This window comes from Hemitrygon akajei, chromosome 14, assembly GCF_048418815.1.
Source record: "Hemitrygon akajei chromosome 14, sHemAka1.3, whole genome shotgun sequence".
Classification (NCBI taxonomy): domain Eukaryota; kingdom Metazoa; phylum Chordata; class Chondrichthyes; order Myliobatiformes; family Dasyatidae; genus Hemitrygon; species Hemitrygon akajei.
The window spans coordinates 36,919,200-36,943,102 of NC_133137.1; the positions used below are offsets into that span (position 1 = coordinate 36,919,200).

A 23,903-nucleotide genomic window follows, 5' to 3' on the forward strand; every position below is an offset into this window, starting at 1 on the left:
CAGCCGGAATAAAAAGCAGGGGGGGATGAAAGGATGAAGGAGGGAAGGGGGAGAAATTACCTTAAGTTGGAGAAATCAATGTTCATGCTATCAGGTTGGAAGCTACCCAGACGGAATATGAGGTCTTGTTCTTCTAACCTGAGTTTGGCCTCATCATAGCAGTAGAAGAAACCACAGACACACGAAGGAGATGTCTTCCTTTTTTTAAACAAAAGGGCTTCTCTTCTTCCACCATCAACTCTGCTCTTAAACTCATCTCTCCCATTTCCTGCATATCTGCCCTCAACCCATCCGCCCACCACCCCACTCGGGATAGGGTTCCCCTTGTCCTCACCTACCACTCCACCAGCCTCCGGGTCCAACGTATAATTCTCCGTAACTTCCGCCACCTCCAACGGGATCCCACTACCAAGCACATGTTTCCCTCCCCCCTTTCTGCTTTCCGCAGGGATCGCTCCCTACGCAACTCCCTTGTTCATTCATCTCCCCCCCCCATCCCTTCCCAACGATCTCACTCCTGGCACTTATCCTTGCAAGCAGAACAAGTGTTACACCTGCCCTTACATTTCCTCCCTCACCACCATTCAGGGCTCCAGACAGTCCTTCCAGGTGAGGCGACACTTCACCTGTTAGTTGGCTGGTGTGGTATACTGCGTCCGGTGCTCCCGGTGTGGCCTTTTATATATTGGTGAGACCCGACGCAGACTGGGAGACTGTTTCGCTGAACACCTACACTCTGTCCGCCAGAGAAAGCAGAATCTCCCAGTGGCCACACATTTTAATTCCACGTCCCATTCCCATTCTGATATGTCTATCCATGGCCTCCTCTACTGTCAAGATGAAGCCACACTCAGGTTGGAGGAACAACACCTTGTATACCGACTGGGTAGCCTACAACCTGATGGCATGAAGATTGACTTCTCTAGTTTCTGTTAATGCCCCTCCTCCCCTTCTTACCCCATCCCTGATATATTTAGTTTTCTCCCCCCTCATCTTTTTCTCTCTCTCAGCCCATCACTCCGCCTGTTCTCTATCACCCTCTGGTGCTCCCCCCTCCCCCTTTCTTTCTCCCTAGGCCTCCTGTCCCATGATCCTTTCCCTTCTCCAGCTCTGTATCCCTTTTGCCAATCACCTTTCCGGCTCTCAGGTTTACCCCACCCCCTCCCGTCCTCTCCTATCATTTCGCATTTTCCCCTCCCCCTCCTACTTCCAAATCTCTTACTATCTTTCCTTTCAGTTAGTCTTGACGAAGGGTCTCGGCCCGAAACGTCGACAGTGCTTCTTCCTATAGGTACTGCCTGGCCTGCTGTGTTCCACTAGCATTTTGTGTGTGTTGCTTGAATTTCCAGCATCTGCAGATTTCCTCGTCTTTACACAGACAGAGATACCAGTTTGGAATGGATGGGAAGTCAAAATGAAATGGGTAGCCACCAGGAGATCCTGCCTCTGGGTGCAAACGGGGCTAAGATGCTCGACAAAGTGGTCCTTCAATCTGCATCGGGTATCACTGATATAGAGACCACACCTGGAGCACTGGATATAACAGATGACCCTAACAGGTAAAGTGTTACCTCTCCTGGAAGGACTGTTTGGACCCCTGAATGGTGATGAGGGAGGAGGTGAAAAGACAAGTGTGGCATTTGTCACTCTTGTGGGGTAAGTGCCAGGAGGGTCAAGTGAGTCACATAGAGAGCGATCCCTATAGAAAGCAGAGAGGGGAAGTTTGTATCGACAGTCCACTCAAAATGTAAGGAAGGTTTAACTGGGTCATCTCTTTCATGGTCCAATACTACTTATGCGAGAACTGCATCTATGAATAAAATAGACTAACGTATCAATCACAAGAACATTTCAGCCAGAATGTTTGCTCTGCTCAGACAAGTGCACAGCCATTTCTACCCCATTATTGTTCATCCCTTTTTAACCAAGGCCTCCAAAAAAAGTTGCTTGCTGCTTATTCTTTCCTTTTTCATCCATATGTAACTTTACCATGCAAGACCAAATATACAAATTCATCTTATTTTATCATTTTATTTCATTATTTTATTTATTATTAGATTATTTTAGTCTTTTTTCTAGTCCACATGATAGGGACATCTACACAACTTCCATAATGAAAAGGTTACTTTATAATCAAATTAATTACACAACATGGTCTTTAATAACTTAAGACCATAAATCTTAGGAGCAGAATTAGGCCATTTGCCCATCATAGCTGATTTATTATCCCTCTCAACCACATTGTCCTACCTTCTCCCTGTAACCTTTGATGACCTTATTAATTAAGAACCTATCCAACTCCACTTTAAATATACCCAATGACTTGGCCACCACAGCCACCACCATCCTCTATCTAGCCAAAGAAATTTCTCTTATTTATTAATTACTGAATATAAAGTATTTGACTACTTTATTCATAAATTCCTGTTATAGTTACTATTCTATAAGATTTGCTGAGTATGCCCACAAGAAAATAAATCTCAGGCTTGTATACTGTGACGTATATGCACTTTGATAATAAAATTTACTTGGGACTTTGAAGAAATTTCCTTGTAATTGGTTTGCATTTGATTGCATAAACTATTAACAAAATCAGGTATTTGATTCAATACTCACAAAATGCTGGAGAAACTCTGCAGGTCAGGCAACGTCTATGGAAAAGAGTGAACAGTCAATATTTCAGGCTGAGGCCCTTCTTTGGGACTGGAGAAAAGTCTTGGCCTGAAATGTTAACCATTTACTCCTTTCCATAGATGCTGCCTGACCTGCTGAGTTCCTCCAGTATTTTGTGAGTGTTGCTTGGATTTCCAGCATCTGCAGATTTTCTCGTGTTCAGATCTTTGATTGTTTAAACTTAAGATTCCCCTGACACACCAATACACTGAACCTCAGGTATGGTGCAAGGCTAACATTACCTTTCAAAGGATATGTTTTTTGTATCAAGGTATGTGGAAACAATGGGGGAAGTAAGACGGCTTGCAACTTGATCTGCTGTTGGCCTTACGGACGACAGTGTGAGACCTTGTTGTTCTTGTGAGAGCTCAAAGTGTTCCAGGTCCACGACTTGGTTGTCGTGGTCCACTTCTATAAACTCGGCCCTGTCAGCTGTCACCAGAAAGAAAATCATAACAACCTTAAAGAAAGTTACTGACAGATCATTGCAAATTAAAAATAGTCTACATAATTAGACAAAATAGTTCATGAAGACTTGGAATTTCAATTCCTTTTTGTTTCGCTAGATAAAAATTTTCTCTGCATTGATCTTCTCACCACGGCATTTGATGACTGATATAATCCAGATTCAAAAGGGTGAGCTGTCAAACTGTAATAAATTACCACTCTAATCTGGGATATACATACAGGTGATTTTGCCAATGAGAGTTCACATGGCCAAGCTAATTATTATTACGCATAGATTCAGTGGCCACTTTATTAGGTAAACCAGCTCGTTAATGCGAAAACCTAATCAGCCAATAATGTGGTGGCAACTCAGTGCATAAACACATACAGTTGTTGTTCAGATCAAACACGGAATGGGGAAGAAATATGATCTACGTGACTTTGATCATGGATTGATTGTTGGTGCCATATGGGGCGATTTGAGTATCTCAGAAACTGTTGAGCTGCTGGGATTTTCATGCACAGTAATCTCTAGAGTTTACAGAAAATTGTGCATTGAACAAAAAACGCTAGTGAGTGCCAGCTCTGTGGGCAAAAATGCTTTCCTAATGAGGGGTTCAAGGTGAATGGCCAGACTGGTTTAAACTGACAGGAAGGAGACAGAAACTCAAATAACTATGCATTACACAAGTGATGTGCAGAAGATTATCTCTGAATGCACAACACATCAAACTTTGAAGTGGATGGGCAACAGCAGGCGAAAACCACATGGAGTCCAGTTCTGTGGCCACCTTTTTTTTTAATATACAGTAAGTACCTAATAAAGTGGCCACTGAATGTATATCTTTGCATATTTTCCATCAAAAATCAAATATAGGTTACAGTGTGCAAATCCTGTCTTAGCACTTTCCTTCTCAAAATTCTGTTAGCCAAAGAGCAAAGAGGGAAGAGGGAAGAAACCAAATGTAACACCCTTAATGAGGATCAGAACAAGATGTAACTTTGAGTCTTTCTGATTTCTATGACTCAGAATTTCACTAGGCTATATATCCTCTTTGCTGACGATCAACACTGGCGCACCTCAGGGGTGTGCTTAGCTCACTGCTCCACTGTCTGTATACACATGACTGTGTGGCTAGGCATAGCTCAAACACCATCTACAAATTTGCTGACGATACAACCATTGTTGGTAGAATCTCAGGTGGTGTCGAGAGGGCGTACAGGAGTGAGATATGCCAACTAGTGATATGGTGCCGCAGCAACAACCTGGCACTCAATGTCAGTAAGACAACAGGACTGATTGTGGACTTCAGGACGGGCAAGACGAAGGACCACGTACCAATCCTCATAGAGGGATCAGAAGTAGAGAGAGTGAGCAGCTTCAAGTTCCTGGAAACTTTATACTTTATTAGGAGTTTGAAGCAATTTGGCATGTCAACAAACACGCTCAAAAATGTCTATAGTTGCATCGTGGAGAGCATTCTGACAGGCTGCATCACTGTTTGGTATGGAGGGGCTACTGCACAGGATGAAAAGAAGCTGCAGAAGGTTGTAAATCTAGTCAGCTCCATCTTGGGTACTAGCCTACAAAGTATCCAGGACATCTTTAGGGAGCAGTGTCTCAGAAAGGCAGCGTCCATTATTAAGGACGTCCAGCACCCAGAGCATGTCCTTTTCTCACAGTTACCATCAGGCAGGAGATACAGAAGCCTAAAGGGACACACTCAGTGATTCAGGAACAGCTTCTTCCCATCTGCCATCTGATTCCTAAATGGACTTTGAAGCTTTGGACACTACCTCACTTTTTTAATATACAGTATTTCTGTTTTTGCACATTTTTAAAATAATCTATTCAATATAAGTAATTGATATACTTGTTTATTTCTGTATTATCTTTTTTTTCTCTCTCTCTCTACTAGATTATGTATTGCATTGAACTGCTTGCTGCGAAGTTAACAAATTTCATGTCACGTGCTGGTTCTGACTATTCCTTTGTGGTAGTCTTGTTACATCCAGATTATTTTCCATGTTCTCATATACATTGGATCCCGGTTAATTGCTATACATTGGGACCAGTATATTTTGACCGAATTAAGTGGCTCCCCCAATTAATGGAAATTTCATGGAAATGGTTGAAAAAGTATAAAATAAAACAGAGTAACAAATTCTGTTTTTAAATGAAATACAGAACAAATTAGAGCACTACCAAAAGTACTACAGTACTATAAAACTGTGTATTAGTTCCTAATAGTTAGTGATGGAGGAATTCATCCAGTGGATGCATTGAACAAAATCAGCATGGGTACCTAGTGCAGATAACAGACTGCTTTCATACAATGCTTTCGATGACTGAATCCTCCAAATCTAAGATGATGGTCAATGGCTTCAAATTCTTTGTAGTTCCTAACTTGTTGAAGTAGAAAAATCATTTCATTTTTACTCCTGGTCATTTATGGTATTTCCAAGCCTGCATGCTTGAAACTAGAGTGAGCAAAACAATTCGGAATTGTCTTACTGCTTATTTCTTGCCAACTCAGTGACAAAAAACATTACTTGCTTTTTGAACATAAACACATGGAACTGAAGCTATTTAAAAACCACTCACTCTGAGCACGGTATAATGTCGAACGGACACAAAAGTGCAAGCAACTGACACTGATTGGCAACAGTCTCCTGCCCCAAATAAGTGGCATAGTGTCCTAAAGAAATGAAGGGAATCCGGGCTGTTTTCTCAATTTGTTTTTTGTTCTTTAAGAGTTGTCCCTTGTCCCAAATCAGTGGCTGCCCCAATTAATAAAACTGTGCTTAATGAATTGCTTGGGTTACAATATGACCACCAACAAGACTGCTATAAACTGAGGAAGATGAAAATAAAACTAACAAAGCATAGTTACCCAAATTTGAAGTTCCATATTTACCTTTGCCCTTAAAAATGTAGCTGCGATGGCCCCTTTCCCATTTCATATTCTCAAAGTTCAGTAAGGTAGTATCTACTCGTAGGTTGGCACCGCTCTTCCATATACGGTATACATCACTTGGGCACATCTTGGACACTAGAGGAACTGGGAAAGAGAAAAATCAGGGAAATGTGCAGGGGAAAAAATATATATTTTAAGCCTTAATTTGTTGCAGGAAGTGAGAAGAAAAAAATATTTTTTACTTCTGTACCTTTGAATACAGATGCCCATACTGAAATTCTGTCTTTCATGTACAAATATTGTTTGAAATTTAGTGTTTGTTCCTTTACATAAAGCTTCATCATACAAGTTTAAAATACAATTGCATTTCACCAAAAGCATAAATACTTGCATCAGTCTTCACTGTGGATGACGCTAGTAGCATGCCAGAAGTTCGAGAGTGTTAGGGGGCAGAAGTGAGTGAAGTTACCATTACGAGGGAGAAGGTGCTTGGGAAACTGAAAGGTCTGAAGGTAGATAAATCACCTTGACCAGATGTTCTACACCGCAGGGTTCTGAACAAGGATGCTTAAGAGATTGTGAAGGCATTAGTACTGATCTTTCAAGAATCAATAGATTCTGGAATGGTTCTGGAGGACAGGAAAATTGCAAATGTCACTCCACTCATCAATAAGGGAGAGAGGCAGAAGAAAGGAAATTATAGGCCAGTTAACCACTGACCTCCGTGGTTGGGAAGATGTCAGAGTTGTTTGTTAAGGATATGGTTTCAGGGTAGTTGGAAGGACATGATAAAATAGGCCAAAGTCAGCATGGTTTCCTGAAGGGAAAATCTTGCCTAATAATCTGTTGGAATTCTTTGAAGAAATACCAAGAAGGATAGACAAAAGAGAGTAGGCAGATGTTGTGCATTTGGTTTTTCAGTAGGCCTTTGACAAGGTGCCACACGAGGTTGCTTAACGAGTTAAGAGCCAATGGTGTTACAGAAAAGATACCAGCATGAATAGAGCAGTGGCTGATTGGCAGGAGGCAAAGAGTTGGAATAAAGGGAGCCTTTTCTGGTTGGCTGCGGTAATAAATGGTATTCCACAGGCTCTGTGTTGGGACCACTTCTTTTACACTATATGTTGATGAATTGGATGACGGAATTGATGGCTTTGTGCCCAAGTTTGCCGATGATATGAAGATAGGTGGAGGGGCAGGTAGTGCTGAGGAAGAACTTAGGCTACAGAAGGACTTGGACAGATTAGGAGAATGGGCAAAGCAGTGGCAGATGGAATACAGTGTTGGGAAGTGTATGATCATGGACTTTGGCAGAAGAAATAAAAGTGTGAACCATTTTCTAAATGGAGACAAAATTAAAATATCTGAGCTGCAAAGGGACTTGGAAGTCCTTGTACAGGATCCCTAAAGGTTAATTTGCAGTTGAGTCTGTGGTGAGGAAGGCAAAAATAATGTCAGCATTCATTTCAAGAGGACTAGAATATAAAAACAAGGATGAAATGTTAAGGCCTTATAAGGCACTGGTGAGGCCTCACTTGCCAAGTATTGTGAGCAGTTTTGGGCCCCTCATCTAAGATAGGATGTGCTGACATTGGAGAGGATTCAACAGAGGGATAGTGGCATATATTTGACCTAGTATGCAGACCTCCCAGTTCAGCACCAGTATTTACTCCTGGAATACCCAACGATATCTCAGGACATGTTCTGATTTCCCCTGCAACGCTCCAAACATCGTGTGGGATTATGAGGGGAGCTCATGACAGGAAATGGTTGAATTGTTGAGTGATACAAAAAACATGCATTTGTATTTCACTCCAGAAAACAACTGATTTTAATTGGATGATGCTGGAAAAAGAATCATCATGCAATTGAATTTCTAGACAATAGAAACATTGTTGGGTAAAAATCCACGTGATTGCAGGAAAGAGCCAATGCATGTCAGTTTGGAAGTTACACAATAGGGAGGTGAAATGTCCTGGACATCTGTAATATTTCCACAATCTAAGTTAGGTAAGAATCCAGATTTATAGCCCATGGTAGGGGCTGTGAATTGTGTTTAGCTTTTACCTGCCTCTTGGTTTCTCATTACCAGGGCAGCTCTATTTGGGAGTAAATCACCCCCAAGATATAACAAAAGCCATGCAGATAGTATCATTGCCACTGTACACATTCAGAAAATTAGTTAATCTGAAAGCAAGAGTCACTTACTCCAGCTGGTAAACTCCCACTTCATCTCCACATAGAAATCAGAAGTCTGGTAAAAAAAAATTAAAAAAATAGGTTCAGTACATCAAATAGAATGCAGCACTTAAACCCAAAATAGCACAAACAACTCCTCAGCACTGAGTCAGTCCTGTAAAAGGCCTAAATTTGAATTTCCCCATGGGGATGAATAAAGTATCTATCTATCTATCTATCTATCTAAATTAGCTGCTACAGTGCCTATAAAAAGTATTCACACCCTCCCCCGGAAGTTTTCATGTTTTATTGTTTTACAGCATTGAATTACAGTGGATTTAATTTGACTTTTTTGACACTGATCAACAGAAAGGACACTTCAGTGTCAAAGTGAAAACAATTTTCTATAAATTGGTCTAAATTTATAACAATTATTAAACGCAAAATAATTGATTGCAGAATTACTCACCCCCCCCCCCCCTCAAGTCAGTATTTAGTAGATGCACCATGCACCCTTGGCAGCAATTACAGCCTTGAGTCTGTGTGGATAGGTCTCCATCAGCTTTGCACATCTGGACAATGCAATTTCCCCCCATTCTTCTTTGCAAAACTGCTCAGGCTCTGTCAGATTTCATGGGATTGTGAGTGAACAGGTCTTTTCAAGTCCAGCCACAAACTCTCAATTGGATTAGATAGATAGATAGATAGATAGATACTTTATTCATCCCCATGGGGAAATTCAACTTTTTTTTCCAATGTCCCATACACTTGTTGTAGCAAAACTAATTACATACAATACTTAACTCAGTAAAAAAAATATGATATGCATCTAAATCACCGTCTCAAAAAGCATTAATAATAGCTTTTAAAAAGTTCTTAAGTCCTGGCGGTAGAATTGTAAAGCCTAATGGCATTGGGGAGTATTGACCTCTTCATCCTGTCTGAGGAGCATTGCATCGATATTATCTTTGTTGTTTTTAATCCATTCCTGTGTAGCTTTGGCTTTATGCTTGGGATCACTGTCTTGCTGGAAAACAAATCTTCTCCCAAGTTGCAGCTGTCTTGCAGACTGCATCAGGTTTTTCTCCAGGATTTCTCTGTATTTTACCTCCTACCTTCATAAGCCCTCCAGGGCCTGCTGCAGTTAAGCATCCCACAGCATGATGCAACCACCACCACGGTAGGAATGGTGTGTGGCTTATGCCAAACATAGCATTTAGTCTGTTGGCCAAAAAGCTCAATTTTGGTTTTATCAGACCATAGAACCTTCTTCCAGCTAACTTCAGAGTCTCCCACATGCCTTCTGGCAAACTCTAGCCAAGATTTCATGTGAGTTTTTTTATAACAGTGGCTTTTTCTTTGCCACTCTCCCATAAAGCTGCAACTGGTGAAGTAACCGGGCAATAGTTGTTGTATGCGCAGTCTCTCCCATCTCAGCCACTGAAGCTTGTAACTCCTCCAGAGTTGTCATAAGTCTCTTGGTGGCCTCCCTCACTAGTCTCCTACTTGCACGGTCACCAGTTGTTGAGGACGGCCTGCTCTAGGCAGATTTACAGCTGTGCCATATTCTTTCTATTTTCTTGATGATTAACTTAACTGTACTCCAAGGGATGGATATTCAATTACTTGGAAATTTTCTTGTAACCACCTCCTGACTTGTGCTTTTCAATAACCTTTTCATGAAGTTGTTTGGTGTGCTCATTTGTCTTCATGGTGTTGTTTTTCCAGGATATTGACTCATCAGCAGTTGGACCATCCAGATCCAGGTGTAATTTACTCCAATCAATTGAAACACCTTGACTGCACACAGGTGATCTCCAGTTAACTAATTACATGACTTCTAAAACCAATTAGCTGCACCAGTGATGATTTGCTGTCATCTTCGAGCGGGTGAATACTTAAGCAATCAATTATTTTGGTTGATATTTGTAATTAATTTATATCACTTTGTAGATACCTGTTTTCACTTTGACACGAAAGAACCTTTTTCTATTGATCAGTGTTCAAAAAGTCAAATTAAATCCACTGTGATTCAATGTTGTAAAATAATAAAACATGAAAACTTCCAAGGGGGTGAATAATTTTTAAATTGGCACTATATATTTACAACTTACTGTAATATTCTTTAATTGAAAAGTACAGTTTAATTAAAAAAGTAATCAGTAATATATTATTAAGGGAACTAACAGAATATGTCCTGAAGACTGGTCTCGGCCCAAAATATTGACAGTTCACTCTTTTCCATAGTTGCTGCCTGACCTGCTGAGTTTCTCCAGCATTTCGTGTGTGCAACAAAAAGGTAGATTTGTTTTGAGGTGCAAAGGGTATTTAAAAACATGGAATCTTCCATCATTTCTATTGAACAAGGAAAGTTAAAAAATAATTAGATTGGTCTTTTTCAAAAGGGGAGAGAATTGGGAAAAAAACCTGGCCAATAAAATCTTCCTCACACAAGTTTGAACCAAAAATATAAAAAAGCTGAATGCAATCAGTAACTAGGAATTGACTGTGGAGAGAAAGATTTTTTCTGAACATTAGTTGATAACTGTCCTAGTCTTTCAAAGCTGAAAGTAAATTTTACTAATAAAGTACCTATATATTACTATAAACAACCCAGAGATTCATTTTCCTGCAGACACTGATTTCTATTGCATTTCTTGTATTTACTGTGATTGCTCACAAGAAAATGAATCTCAGGGTTGTATATGGTGACATATATGTTTTTGATAATAAATTTACCTTTGAACTTTTGAACTTCAATGTTTCAAGTCAAAGGTATTTTAATAGCATAAAACTCTTGGAGTAGGTTAAAAGGTAGGCACAATATAGTGAGCCAAAGGACCTGTAACGTGCTGTAGTGTTTGATGTTTTATTAAAATTATGCTTGTCTAGAAATTAATTTCTAGTTGGTAGTGTTGTTATGCCTATGAAGGTTCTCAGTCATTGTGTATGAAGCAGTAGTAAATCAAGGCAGCTGGACTTGCTGTGTTCTCCGAAGACCTTTCAACCACTCACCCGAAGATTCTTCAATTCTGATCCACCGTGAGTAGTTTTCCGGTTTATAATCTCTGTGAGTTGTTTAAAGATACTGCAATCATATGAGGGTTGTAGAGGCAATGAGAGGGTCATTAGTCTTCTCTTTGCATGAATGGAGGTGTGAACTGTTGTGGAGACACGGGGGTCGAGGTGTGAGAACTGCATTGAAAGTGTCTGATAGGTGGAAACTGGAAAACCCATCCCTGAACAAAGGGGCTACGACACACCTATCAACTACTTACAGTGCAGTCCTAACACCTCTACCCTGGCTCAGAACTGAAGCCTCTCAGATGACTGGTGAAGTGTCTTCTAGACAACACAGCAAGATTTACTATTGCTTGATATGTTATCATGTTAGTTACATGGATGTGCGATATTTTTACAGCAAATTTTGCTTTCCATAGAACCACAGAACATTACAGCACAGAAATAGGCCTTTTGGCCCTTCTTGGCTGTGCCGAACCATTTTTCTGCTTAGTCCTACTGACCTGCACCTGGCCCATATCCCTCCATACACCTCTCATCCATGTACTTGTCCAAGTTTTTCTTAAATGTTAAAAGTGAGCCTGCATTTACCACTTCATCTGGCAGCTGATTCCACACTCCCACCGCTCTCTGTGTGAAGAAGCCCCCCCTAATATTTCCTTTAAACTTTTCCCCCTTCACCCTTAAACCATGTCCTCTGGTTTTTTTCTCCCCTAGCCTCAGTAGAAAAGCCTGCTTGCATTCACTCTATCTATACCCATCATAATTTTATATAACTCTATCAAGTCTCCCCTCATTCTCCTACGCTCCAGGGAATAAAGTCCTAACCTATTCAACCTTTCTCTGTAACTCAGTTTCTCAAGTCCCGGCAACATCCTTCAAAACCTTCTCTGCACTCTTTCAACATTATTAATAACCTTCCTGTAATTCAGTGACCAAAACTGCACACAATACTCCAAATTCAGCCTCACCAATGCCTTATACAACCTCACCATAACATTCCAACTCTTATACTCAATACTTTGATTTATAAAGGCCAATGTACCAAAAGCTCTCTTTACTACCCTAATTTTGTACCTGTATTCCTGGATACCTCTGTTCTACTGCACTTCTCAGTGCCCTACCATTTACCTTGTATGTTCTACCTTGGTTTTTCCTTCCAAAGTCCAATACCTCATACTTGTCTGTATTAAACTCCATCTGCCATTTTTCATCCCATTTTTCCAGCTGGTGCAGATCCCTCTGCAAGCTTTGAGAACCTTCCTCACTGTCCACTACACCTCCAATCTTTGTATCATCAGCAAATTTGCTGATCCAATTTACCACATTGTCATCCAGATCATTGGTATAGATGACAAATAACAATGGACCCAGCACTGATCCCTGTAGCACACCACTAGTCACAGACCTCCACTCAGAGAAGCAATCCTCCACTACCACTCTTTGACTTCTCCCATTGAGCCAATGCCTAATTCAATTTACTACCTCACCATGTATACCTAGTGACTGAATCTTACTAATGAACCTCCTATGTGGGACCTTGTCAAAGGCCTTACTAAAGTCCATGTAGACAACATCCACTGCCTTCCCTTCATCCACTTTCCTTGTAACCTCCTCGAAAAACTCTAATAGATTTGTTAAACATGACCTACCACGCACAAAGCCCTGTTGACTCTCCCTAATAAGTCCCTGTCTATCTAAATACTTGTAGATCCTATCTCTTAGTACTCCTTCCAATAATTTACCTTCTACCGACGTCAAACTTACTGGCCTATAATTTCCTGGATTACTTTTAGAGCCATTTTTAAACAACGGAACAACATGAGCTATTCTCCAATCCTCCGGCACCTCACCCATAGATACCGACATTTTAAATATATCTGCCAGGGCCCCTGCAAAGTCAACACTAGTCTCCTTCAAGGTCCGAGAGAATACCCTGTCAGGTCCTGGGGATTTATCTACTCTGATTTACATCAAGATAGCAAGCACCTCCTCCTCTTCAATCTGCATAGGTTCCATGACCTCACTACTTCTTTGCCTTATTTCCATTGACTCCATGCTAGTTTCCTTAGTAAATACAGACGCAAAAAATCCATTTAAGATCTCCCCCATTTCTTTTGGTTCTATACATAGCCGACCACTCTGATCTTCAAGAAGACCAATTTTATCCCTTAGTATCCTTTTGCTCTTAATATACCTGTAGAAGCTCTTTGGATTATCCTTCACCTTGACTGCCAAAGCTACCTCATGTCTTCTTTTAGCCCTCCTGATTTCTTTCTTATGTATTTTTTTGCACTTTTTATACTCCTCAAGTACCTTATTTGCTCCCTGTTTCCTATACATGTCATACATCTCTCTCTTCTTCTTTATCAGAGTTCCAATATCCCTAGAGAACCAAGGTTCCTTATTCTTATTCACTTTGCCTTTAATCCTGACAGGAACATACAAACTCTGCACTCTCAAAATTTCTCCTTAAGAAGACCTCCCACTTACCAACGACATCCTTGCCAGAGAACAACCTGTCCCAATCCATGCTTTTTAGATCCTTTCTCATTTCTTCAAATTTGGCCTTTTTCCAGTTGAGAACCTCAACCCAAGGACCAGATCTATCTTTATCCATGATCAAGTTGAAACCAATGGTGTTATGATCACTGGAACCAAAGTGTTCCCCTACACACACTTCTGTCAAAAAGATGATATTTTAATAAAAATCTGTTATTGAGTTCAACATGTTGATGTCACTGTTTTGTTAAGTGCCTCCAGTCAGGGATGAATTTCTAGGCAAAAATGATTCCACTGCACCAGCCCTATAATGTAGTTTAAGCCTAAGATTTTGCATTGACTCTGATGTTAGAGAATTAAATTTCATTTTCCAACATGAATCAACTATATAAATTACTTAATTATGGCATATGCTCTTCATTCAAACCCACTGTGTAATACTAACCTAGCATTCTCTTGCAATGTAATATTAAAAAGGAAAGTTGTTTTATTGGTGAAATCCATCTTTTAGCAGCAATCCCTCTTTTTAAAAAATCTGAAGATTGCAACGTGAATTATAGAAAGATAGTTGGGATGATCTTTGAACTGCAGATAGGAGTTTAGCTTCTCCAAATTGAAAATAAGAAACAAGAAAAAAAAACACAAAGAATAGTAAATAAATAACGTTGTTTCTAAAATTAAATCATGAAGCAATTTCTCCAAAGATTCAAACTAGAGCAGAGTCTCACAAATCAGAAAAATCTCCAGAGCCAAATCAATTACATCATCCTGCAGTTGCCCGTTGTTCCTGATTACAATCAATAAACTCTTGTTGGGAATATCATCAAGTGAAGATTTCAGATGTAATATCCACAAGAAAATGAATCTTCATGTATAGTGATATACATGTACTTTGATAATAAATTTTCTTTGAACTTTGAATTAAACAGATGTTTATTACACACCAAGTTACCTACAGCAAATCCCAATGCAGTCAAGATGGGAACCAAGACACTGATAAGCATAGTTGATGAAAATGAGAGATCGGCCATTTATGCAAATAGAAAGTCAGAATGCAAGAATTAATACTGTTGAGAATGGTTTGGCCAGCTTTCTGGTTTGCCAGAAAGTAGAGCAATATGGGTTTGAATTAAGTTGAAAATTATCCAGTGCTAGCTTAGAACTGCACAGTATACACACAGGAAAAAGGTTACACGCAGATTTATACTTTGAATTTGATTCTGAGGAAAGGGTGATTATGTAAATTAAATTCTTGAACTGAATGGCCCATATATACTACTGATAATATATTCTGTATTAGAGCAAATGTTACCTTTTGCAAATAAAATTTCATTATGTAAATGAGATTTTTGAACTGAATAGCCCATATATACTACTGCGAATATGGTCTGGTGTTAGAGCAGTTGTTACCTTTTGTATTTTGTTAAGCAGTTCTGGAACTCCGTTTAGATGAGAGTTTATTCTATTATAGTCCCGATACTGAAGAATTTTCTGCAGCAACTCAGGATCTCCAGTGCTGACTGCCTCTTGCAGAACTGAAGGGAATGAAACATCACAGCTGGAATTAACAATTAGTAGTGCACTTACCTAGTTGAGTTACCTGTTAACTTTTAATGTACCAACAACAGCAAAACGGATTTATTTGACATCGTTAATGAAGCATAGGGCACTTTGCAGGAAAGTTATCAAATATACAACAGTCAGTTGTGCATGAATTGTGCAGTTGTGCACAATTAAACAAGGCACTGGTGAAGATGTCTCCACAAAAATCCCCATTGCACATCAATGCAAAGGACAAAACCAAAATATTTGTAAGAGTTTTCCCCAGAAGTGTAGAGTGAATCCTCAGCATGATAGATGACAATCTTGAGCCAATTCAATTTACTCCATGTAGTATCGGGAAACAGCAAAAAACATTAGATACAGCAAAGACTAAGGGCTCTGACAACAATTTGGCAATAGGACTGAAGACTTGTGCTCCACAACTTGGCATGCTCTTGGCCAAGCTGTTTCAGTCGGCTACAACAATGATAGTTTCTCGACAATGTGGAAATTGACCAATTGTCCCACAAATGCAACCCAGCCAATCATCTCCCCATCAGCCTCACCTTTATCATCAGCAAAGTAAGAGAATGGCTAATTGATAATGTGAAGTCATTTGGATCCTGGCTCAGACAGTCCTGGTCCAAATATGACCAGAAGAGCTGAACTCCAGAGGTGAAGAGAGAGCAATTGCCCTTGACATTGAGGCAGCTTTTAATGAAGTATAACATCAAGGAGCCCTGGCCAATGGAAATCAGAAGGAAAAACCTCTGCAGGACGGAATCATATCCAGCTCAAAGGAAGATGGATGGAGGTCAATCATCTCAGCCACAGGACATTTCTGCAGGGTAGTGACCCAGGCACAACTTTCTTCAGATGCTTCATCAGGGCGACACAGTAGTGTAGTGGTTAACACAATGCTGTGCAGCACCAGCAACCTGGGTTCAATTCCCACCGTTGTCTTTAAGCAGCTTGTACTTTCTCCCCGTGATTACATGGGTTTCCTTCGCCAAGAGCGTGGTGTTACAGAACACAAGCCTTCAATTCCACTGCTGAATTGTTGTCAGAGCCTTTAGTCTTTGCTGTATCAAACTTTTTTTCAACAGTTTCTCGATACCACATGGAAAACCGTGGAAGGAAACTGGGTGCTCTGGTTTCCTCCCACAGTCCAAAGACGTACTGGCTTGGAGGTTGATTGGTGTTGTAATCTGTCCTACTATTAGGTCAGCATTGCTGGGTGGCATGCCTCAAAGGAACGGTTCCACACTGCATCTCAACACATAAATAATAACCTTCATTCAGTTGTAAGGTCAGAAGTACACTGATGATTGCACAATGTTTAGCAACAAGCACAATCCCTCATATCACGAAGCAGTCGCTGATACAGTAAAGCGTTATGCTGACCACCGTGCTACTGTGTCACCTATGTATGTACCTATGTGACTACAAGAGTAGGTCAGAGGCTAGGAATTCTGCAGTGAGTGACTCATCTCCTAACTCCCCAAAGCCTGTCCACCATCCACAAGCCTCAAGACAGGAGGGTAATGGAATGGATGAATACAGCTTTAACAACACTCAGGAAATGCGACACTGTACAGTACTTAGCAGCCCATTTGATAGGCACTTCACCCACTACCATTCATTTTCTCAACCACCATGGCATAGCAATAACAGATTGCATTACCTACAGGATTCCTGGCGGCAACTCACCAAGACAAATCCCATGATGTCTACCAGCAAGATGGACAAGGACAGCCAAAGGAAAGGGGAGCATCACTATCTGGAAGATGCTCTCCAAGCCACACACCATGCTGATTTGGAACTATTTTGCCATTCCTTCACCATCGCTGGATCAAAATTCTGAAACTCTTTCAACACCAGCATTGCACCTGTACCCACACTTCAACGACTGCAGTGGTTCAAGAAGGCAACTCACCAACTTCTCAAGGGCAATTAAGTATGGGTAATTAAATGCTTAGGGTTAGGTTAGAGAATTCCAATCATTCAGGACCCTCAGTGAAGAAACTTCTCATCTCAGTCTTAATTGCCTGCAGTTTTCTGACACTATGACCTCAGGCTCTAGATTCCTCAGCCAGGGCAAACATCCTTTCTGCATCCAGCCTGTTGAGTCCTGTGAGAATTTAAGAAGTTTTAATGTTGAAGACACAACTACTGATACCCTATTCCTCACTGTGTTTCACTTAATCAACACCCATCCCCACTCAATCCTTCCCAATGGAAAGAATTTAAAAATCCTTGTGTTCACACTCTTCCGAGGCCTTTTCAAATATAGACCATAAGACATAGGAGCAGAATTAAGCCATTTGGCCCATTGAGTCTGCTCCGCCATTCAATCATAGCTGATCCCTTTTTTTCTCTCCTCCTCAACCCCAGTTCCCATCCTGCTCCCCGTAACCTTTCATGCCAGGTCCAATCAAGAACCTATCAATCTCTGCCTTAAATACACCCAATGACCTGGCCTCCACAGCTGCATGTGGCAACCAATTCCATAAATTCATCACTCTTTGGCTAGAGAAATTTCTCCACATCCTTGTTTTGAAAGGGTGCCCCTCTATTCTGAAGCTGTGCCCTCTTGTCCTAGACCAGGGATGGCCAACCTATGGCGCATGTGCCAAAAGTGGCGCATTGCACCCCAGCGATAATAATAAAAAAGTAAGCCTACTCATGCAAAAAGCATTAACCAAAAACCAATTTGTAGAGAAAGAATCTATAACAGGAATTCAAGTAGCTTAGAGCTAGAAATGGGTTTTACTGAGAATAAATCTAAAACTTAGCAATTATTTTTAGCGATTTTATTATTTCATGCACATCTTGTGGCGAATGTCATCTTCTTTCACATTAATGTTTTCAATTTTTAAAAATGTTCAATGAGTCAAACTAGGAAAGAAGGACTTTTGTTCTGCAGTCGTTCCATAACTGTTCAGTACACATTTGATACTTGTTTGATCCTGAGGCGCCAGGTGTCTGCACCAGCGATGTGTCGCAGGTTTTTGCCAGTCAGTTTACAATTGACACTCGTGCACTATGGAGTTGTGCTTTGTTCGTCCTTTGTGAACATTTGCAGTTTTGTACTTTTTTGAAAATTAAGCCTTGTTTTTACATTCAGTTACCCATCACAGTACAAAAGTAAATGAGCAAAAGAAAAGCAGAAAGTGATAGTAAGTGTGAATTCAATTATCAGTGGGGAAAATGAGTTGTTATTTATAGCAAGTCTGTCAGGAAAACCGTTGTGCATTGTTTGTGAAAACACTTTCTCACATAATAGAAGACATCTTAAATAGACACTATAAAACACAACATCAGAATGAAATAGAAGGAAAACTGAAGCTAGTGTCTGAGTTATGGAAAGAATATGTGATTAAGGAAAAGGAAGAAATCAGAAGAAGACAAAATATATTTGTTAGAAGTCTCATTAAGGTAAGCAATGTTTATCTTGTTTTTATATTAAATCAATATATCGTGTAAAAATGCTAAATATGTCTATATTAACATATTTTTACAAGAATTGAATGGGGGTACAAGAGTTGTACGGTGCATCTGAACTCGTGCATGAAAAAATGACGCATGGAATGTAAAAGGTTGGCCGCCCCTGTCCTAGACTCTCACACCATGGGAAACATCCTTTCCCACATCTACTCTGTCTAGGCCTTTCAACATTCGAAAGGTTTCAATGAGATACCCCCCCATCCTTCTGAATTCCAACGAGTACAGACCTAGAGCCATCAAACGTTCCTCGTATGATAACCCTTTCATTCCTGGAATCATCCTTGTGAAAAAGCTGCAACTTTCTACAGCTTTACAATTTTCTCTTGCACTCTGTCACTGCACAATTTTGAACACGCCTCTATGTTTCATCCATATTTAGGAGCAGAAGCTTACATTTCCTCATAACTTTTCAACCTCATAACTTTTTAGTAACCTGTTAACTCTTTAACCAGGGTTCCCCATGTAGACCCATTTTGTCTCTCTCTGCCTCAGTATGTATCATGTCCAGTTTCTACACTGAATGTATTGTATATAAATTCATGCTTGTACTTTACATATGTTATGCCCTCGGCCCCCTCCTTTGTGAGAATCGCAAGAGCCCTAGTCAAGGGGGGGTCAACTGACCCAAGAGAGAAAGAGACGTGCTGAATAGACACAGGAAAATGGGAGAGAGAGAGAGAGACGTGCGGAAGACCACGTTCTCCCGAGAAGCAGAATAAAGGCGACATTGACTATTGTCTCATGGAGACCACGTGAAAAGCCCTCGGGCAAAGTGGGCTGGTTGAGAGAGAGATCGCATTACCTGCAACCTGATTGACACCTGCGATCCCGTGAAGAAGTATAAAGGAGGGTCTGAGGGGGGGAAACCCTCAGACGCACCAAGGAGACACCAAGGAAGCACGATACCAATTCCCGTGGGAGCGGGAAGCCATTTTGAAGGAAGCCACGTGCATTAGATTCCAAATTTTTAATCTGTGGCTAGAACCAACGAAAGACTGCTTTTAACTAACAACGGGGAAGCCTGCTCCCCTGATTCCAAGGATTTGCTCTGCAAAGACAACGGGCAAGTGTTTATCCTTTCTAAATCATCTCTCTCTCTCTACAACGTGAAAACCCCAGCGGTTTCCCAAAAGGGAAAAGCCTGCAAACTTCTGAGTGACTCTTTATATTTCAATTGGACTCAGTATTACCCCTAGACAACTATAGAGCTTATTTCTGATTGATTATTATTACACCGGTGTTTTAGATTGAGTTTTGACGATGTATATGATCTGAATGTTTTGTATTAACCATACGCTTGTGCCCCTTTTTGAATAAAACGTTTGAAAATAGTAGCATCCGACTCAGCTGATCCCGCTATCTTTGCTGGTAAGTTACCTGGTTACGGGGTTACGTAACACATACAATGCTTGGTAAGTGAGTTGCTGTAGCCTTTCTGTGAAAGGGTTGTGAAACTTCTTTGCTTCTCGGTCACAACACTCCACCACAAAGGCCTTGGTGAAGCATGAGGGAAGATCTAATGCTTCAGCTATTAAATAAAAGATATGTATTTTGCTTAAAATAATAGTTACATTTAATGTTGTACACAACCTCTTATAAAATTTCGCCCGTAATTTTCTCTTAACAAATCCAGAGGGAAACTAGTCGGGTATTCATTATGGGGACAATGAGCCCGTCCATGAGACCACATCCACTGTATTTCGTTGGTGGCTGAGATACTGCCTGGTTTGCTTAATAAAAAGTTTCTCTTCTGAAGTGTCTGTATTGCTTATTGGTTGCCATTTGACCACAGACTCTAAGGGTGTGGTTTGCAAAGTGCTGTTCCCCGCATTACAAATTTCAGTTCTGCCTATGTTGTCAGAGGCTTGCACTTCCTCACCAAATGAGGAAAAACAGAGCACAAAAATAGAAAGGAGAAAAGCAGATCCAGATTGACTGTTATAACTCCCCTGACTTACACAGTGGCATGCAAAAGTTGGGGCATCCCTGGTCAAAATTTCTGTTACTGTGAATAGCTAAGCGAGTAAAAGATGACCTGATTTCCAAAAGGCATAAAGTTAAAGATGACACATTTCTTTAATATTTTAAGCAAGTTTACTTTTTTATTTCCATCTTTTACAGTTTCAAAATAACAAAAAAGGAAAAGGACCCAAAGCAAAAGTTTGGGCACCCTGCATGGTCAGTACTTAGTAACACCCCCATTGGCAAGTATCACAGCTTGTAAACACTTTCTGTAGCCAGCTAAGAGCCTTTCAATTCTTGTTTGGGGAATTTTCACCCATTTTTCCTTGCAAAAGGCTTCTAGTTCTGAGAGATTTTCGATGATGTTTAGGTCAGGGGACTGTGAAGGCCATGGCAAAACCTTCAGCTTGCGCCTCTTGAGGTAGTCCATTGCAGATTTTGAGGTGTGTTTAGGATCATTATCCTGTTGTAGAAGCCATCCTCTTTTCATCTTCAGTTTTTCTTTTTACAGACAGTCTAATGTTTGCTTCCAGAATTTGCTGGTATTTAATTGAATTCATTTTCCCTCTACCAGTGAAATGTTCCCCGTGCCACTGGCTGTGACACGTGATCGATCCACCCACATGCTTAACAGTTGTTGAGGTGTTCTTTTCATGAAATTCTGCAGCCTTTTTTTCTCCAAACATACCTTTGCTCATTGTGGCCAAAAAGTTCTATTTTATCTTCATCAAGTCCACAGGACTTGGTTCCAAAATGCATCAGGCTTGTTTAGATATTCCTTTGCAAACTTCTGACGCTGAATTTTGTGTTGAGGACACAGGAAAGGTTTTCTTCTGATGATTCTTCCATGAAGGTCATATTTGTGCAGGTGATGGGGATTTGGAGGGGAGATGTTGAGCATAAAGTTTCTCTTTATGCCGATGATCTTTTACTTTTTATATCAAATCTGACTACTTCCTTACCCCCAATGTTTTTACTTCTTAATAAATTGTTACGTTCCCCAGTAACCGGGTGACTTATCAGCAAAGATAGATAGGTCCGCTGAAGCCTGACGCTACTATTTTCAAACGTTTTTATTTATAAAGGGGCACAAACGTATGGCTAATACAAAACATTCAGATCATATACGTCGTCACAACTTAATCTAAAGCACAGGTATAGTAACGATCAATCAGAAATAAGCTCTATCGTTGTCTAGGGGTAATGTAGATATATATTGTTTGCTGGATATCTAAAAGTCTTTTGCAGTCACTGCAGTTCCACCAGCTGCCGTCGTTGTGGTGTCGCGTTGGTGCACTTTTGTTAGAAAGAGAGAGATTGAATGAAACATTTACCCGACAGGTTTTCCAACCTGTAGGAGTTCGTCGGAAGTCTCGTTGGGGAATGGACTCTCATCTGTGGCCTCCCCTGTAGCTAGGCCGTTCTTCCGTGGTGAGGTCGCCAATCCCAGGCAAGGAAAAGACGCACACGAACCCCACCACCGGCTGTCGCTATCTAAACGCTGTCGCAGGATTTCTAGCGTGTCTTCTGGTGCGTCTGTGGCCCCGCCTCGGCAGCCCACCTTTTATCTTCCTCACGGGATCGCTGGTGTCAATCTCTCTCTCAACCAGCCCACGTTGCCCGAGGGCTTTACACGTGGTCTTCATGAGACAATAGTCAGAGTCACTTTATTCTGCTTCCCGGGGGAACGTGGTCTTCCGCACGTCTCCCTCTCTCTCCCATTTTCCTGTGTCTATTCAGCACGTCTCTCCCCCTCTTGGGTCATTTGACCCCCCCTTGACTAGGGCTCTTGCGATTCTCACAGAGGGGGCTGGGGTCATAACAAAATTAAGTCAGCTTTCCAGTTACAAACTTAATTTACACAAGAGCAAACTCTTCCCAATCAATAGAGAAGCACAAGCATTAGTATTTCATGACCTCCCTTTTTAAGTAGTTAATCAATTCACTTACTTTGGTATTACAGTAACAAGTAACTTCAAGAATCTTTTTCAAGAAAATTTTGCTAATCTTTTAAATTCTACAAAACAGAGTTTGACACAGTGGTCACCCTTCTCCATGTCTCTGGTAGGTCGAATTAATGTTATTAAAATGTATATCCTTCCTAAATTTTTATACTTATTTCAATCTTTACCAATTTTTATTTCTAAAGTTTTTTTTGATTCGTTAAGATTCTATTATTTCTTCCTATCTATGGAAGGGCAAACGTTCCAGACATAATAAAGCTCACCTTCAAAAATCTAAAAAGGAAGGCAGTATTGGCCTTGCCTAATTTTCGTTTATATTACTGGGCAGCCAATATTCGTAAGCAATGATGAACTCTAGTAAGGATCTCTCCATTTTTGCACTTCTTGGATCTGCACTTCCTTGTCACTTGCCTAGACTAATTGTTAATCCTCTTATTAGACAGACTCTGAGAATATGGGCTCAGTTTAGAAAATATAATGGCCTTCACGGTTTCTCTCTCTCTAGTCCTATTTTACACAATCATCTTTTCCTACCTTCTATGCAAGACTCAACATTTCATGATTGGTACAGGAAGGGCATTAGGTGCTTTGAAGATCTTTTCATAGATAATCGTTTTGCAACTTTTCAACAACTGCCTGTAAAGTTTAACCTACCTAATGCACATTTCTTTAGATATCTTCAAATTAGACATTTCATTAACCCTTTAATATCAAACTTTCCTGAGATGCCCGAGAAAAACTTTGTGGACCTGTTTCTTTGTATTGATCCATTGGGTAAAGGTTTAATATCTACTATTCGTGATAAGTTAGTGGTCTTGAGGAGTGCCCCCTTCGATAAAATTAGAACTGCCTGGGAGCATGATTTAAATATCTGATGTGGTTTGGGATTCAATTCTTAAGTCAGTTAACTCAACCTCTTTATGTGCTCACCACTACCTTTTGCAGCTTAAGGTTGTACATAGGGCTCATATGTCTAAAACTAAATGATCGCGGTTTTATCTTGACATTAGTCCCGTTTGTGACAAGTGTAAAGGGGGCGAGGCTTCTCTTATCCATATGTACTGGGCTTGTCCTAGTCTGGAGAAATTCTGGAGAGAAGTTTTTTTTAAAACTTTATTCCATATTCTTAATTGCCACTTAGAACCTAACCCTCTGATTGCTCTTTTTGGCACCTTGGGTGAAGTAGACA

The 23,903-nt window shown here is 40.5% G+C and overlaps 1 protein-coding gene across 1 annotated transcript in view; it reads right to left on the minus strand.

Moving 5' to 3' along the window:
* The window catches only part of ankrd13a (ankyrin repeat domain 13A), a 59,135-nt gene that overhangs the window by 19,651 nt on the left and 15,581 nt on the right, over positions 1 to 23,903 (minus strand). The window contains exons 3-6 of the mRNA XM_073065839.1: positions 15,150 to 15,274; positions 8,247 to 8,292; positions 6,039 to 6,182; positions 2,916 to 3,105 (exon numbers count right to left, since the gene is read on the minus strand). Coding sequence (XP_072921940.1) covers positions 2,916 to 3,105; positions 6,039 to 6,182; positions 8,247 to 8,292; positions 15,150 to 15,274 — 505 coding nt within the window. The remainder of the gene's footprint in view (positions 1 to 2,915; positions 3,106 to 6,038; positions 6,183 to 8,246; positions 8,293 to 15,149; positions 15,275 to 23,903) is intronic.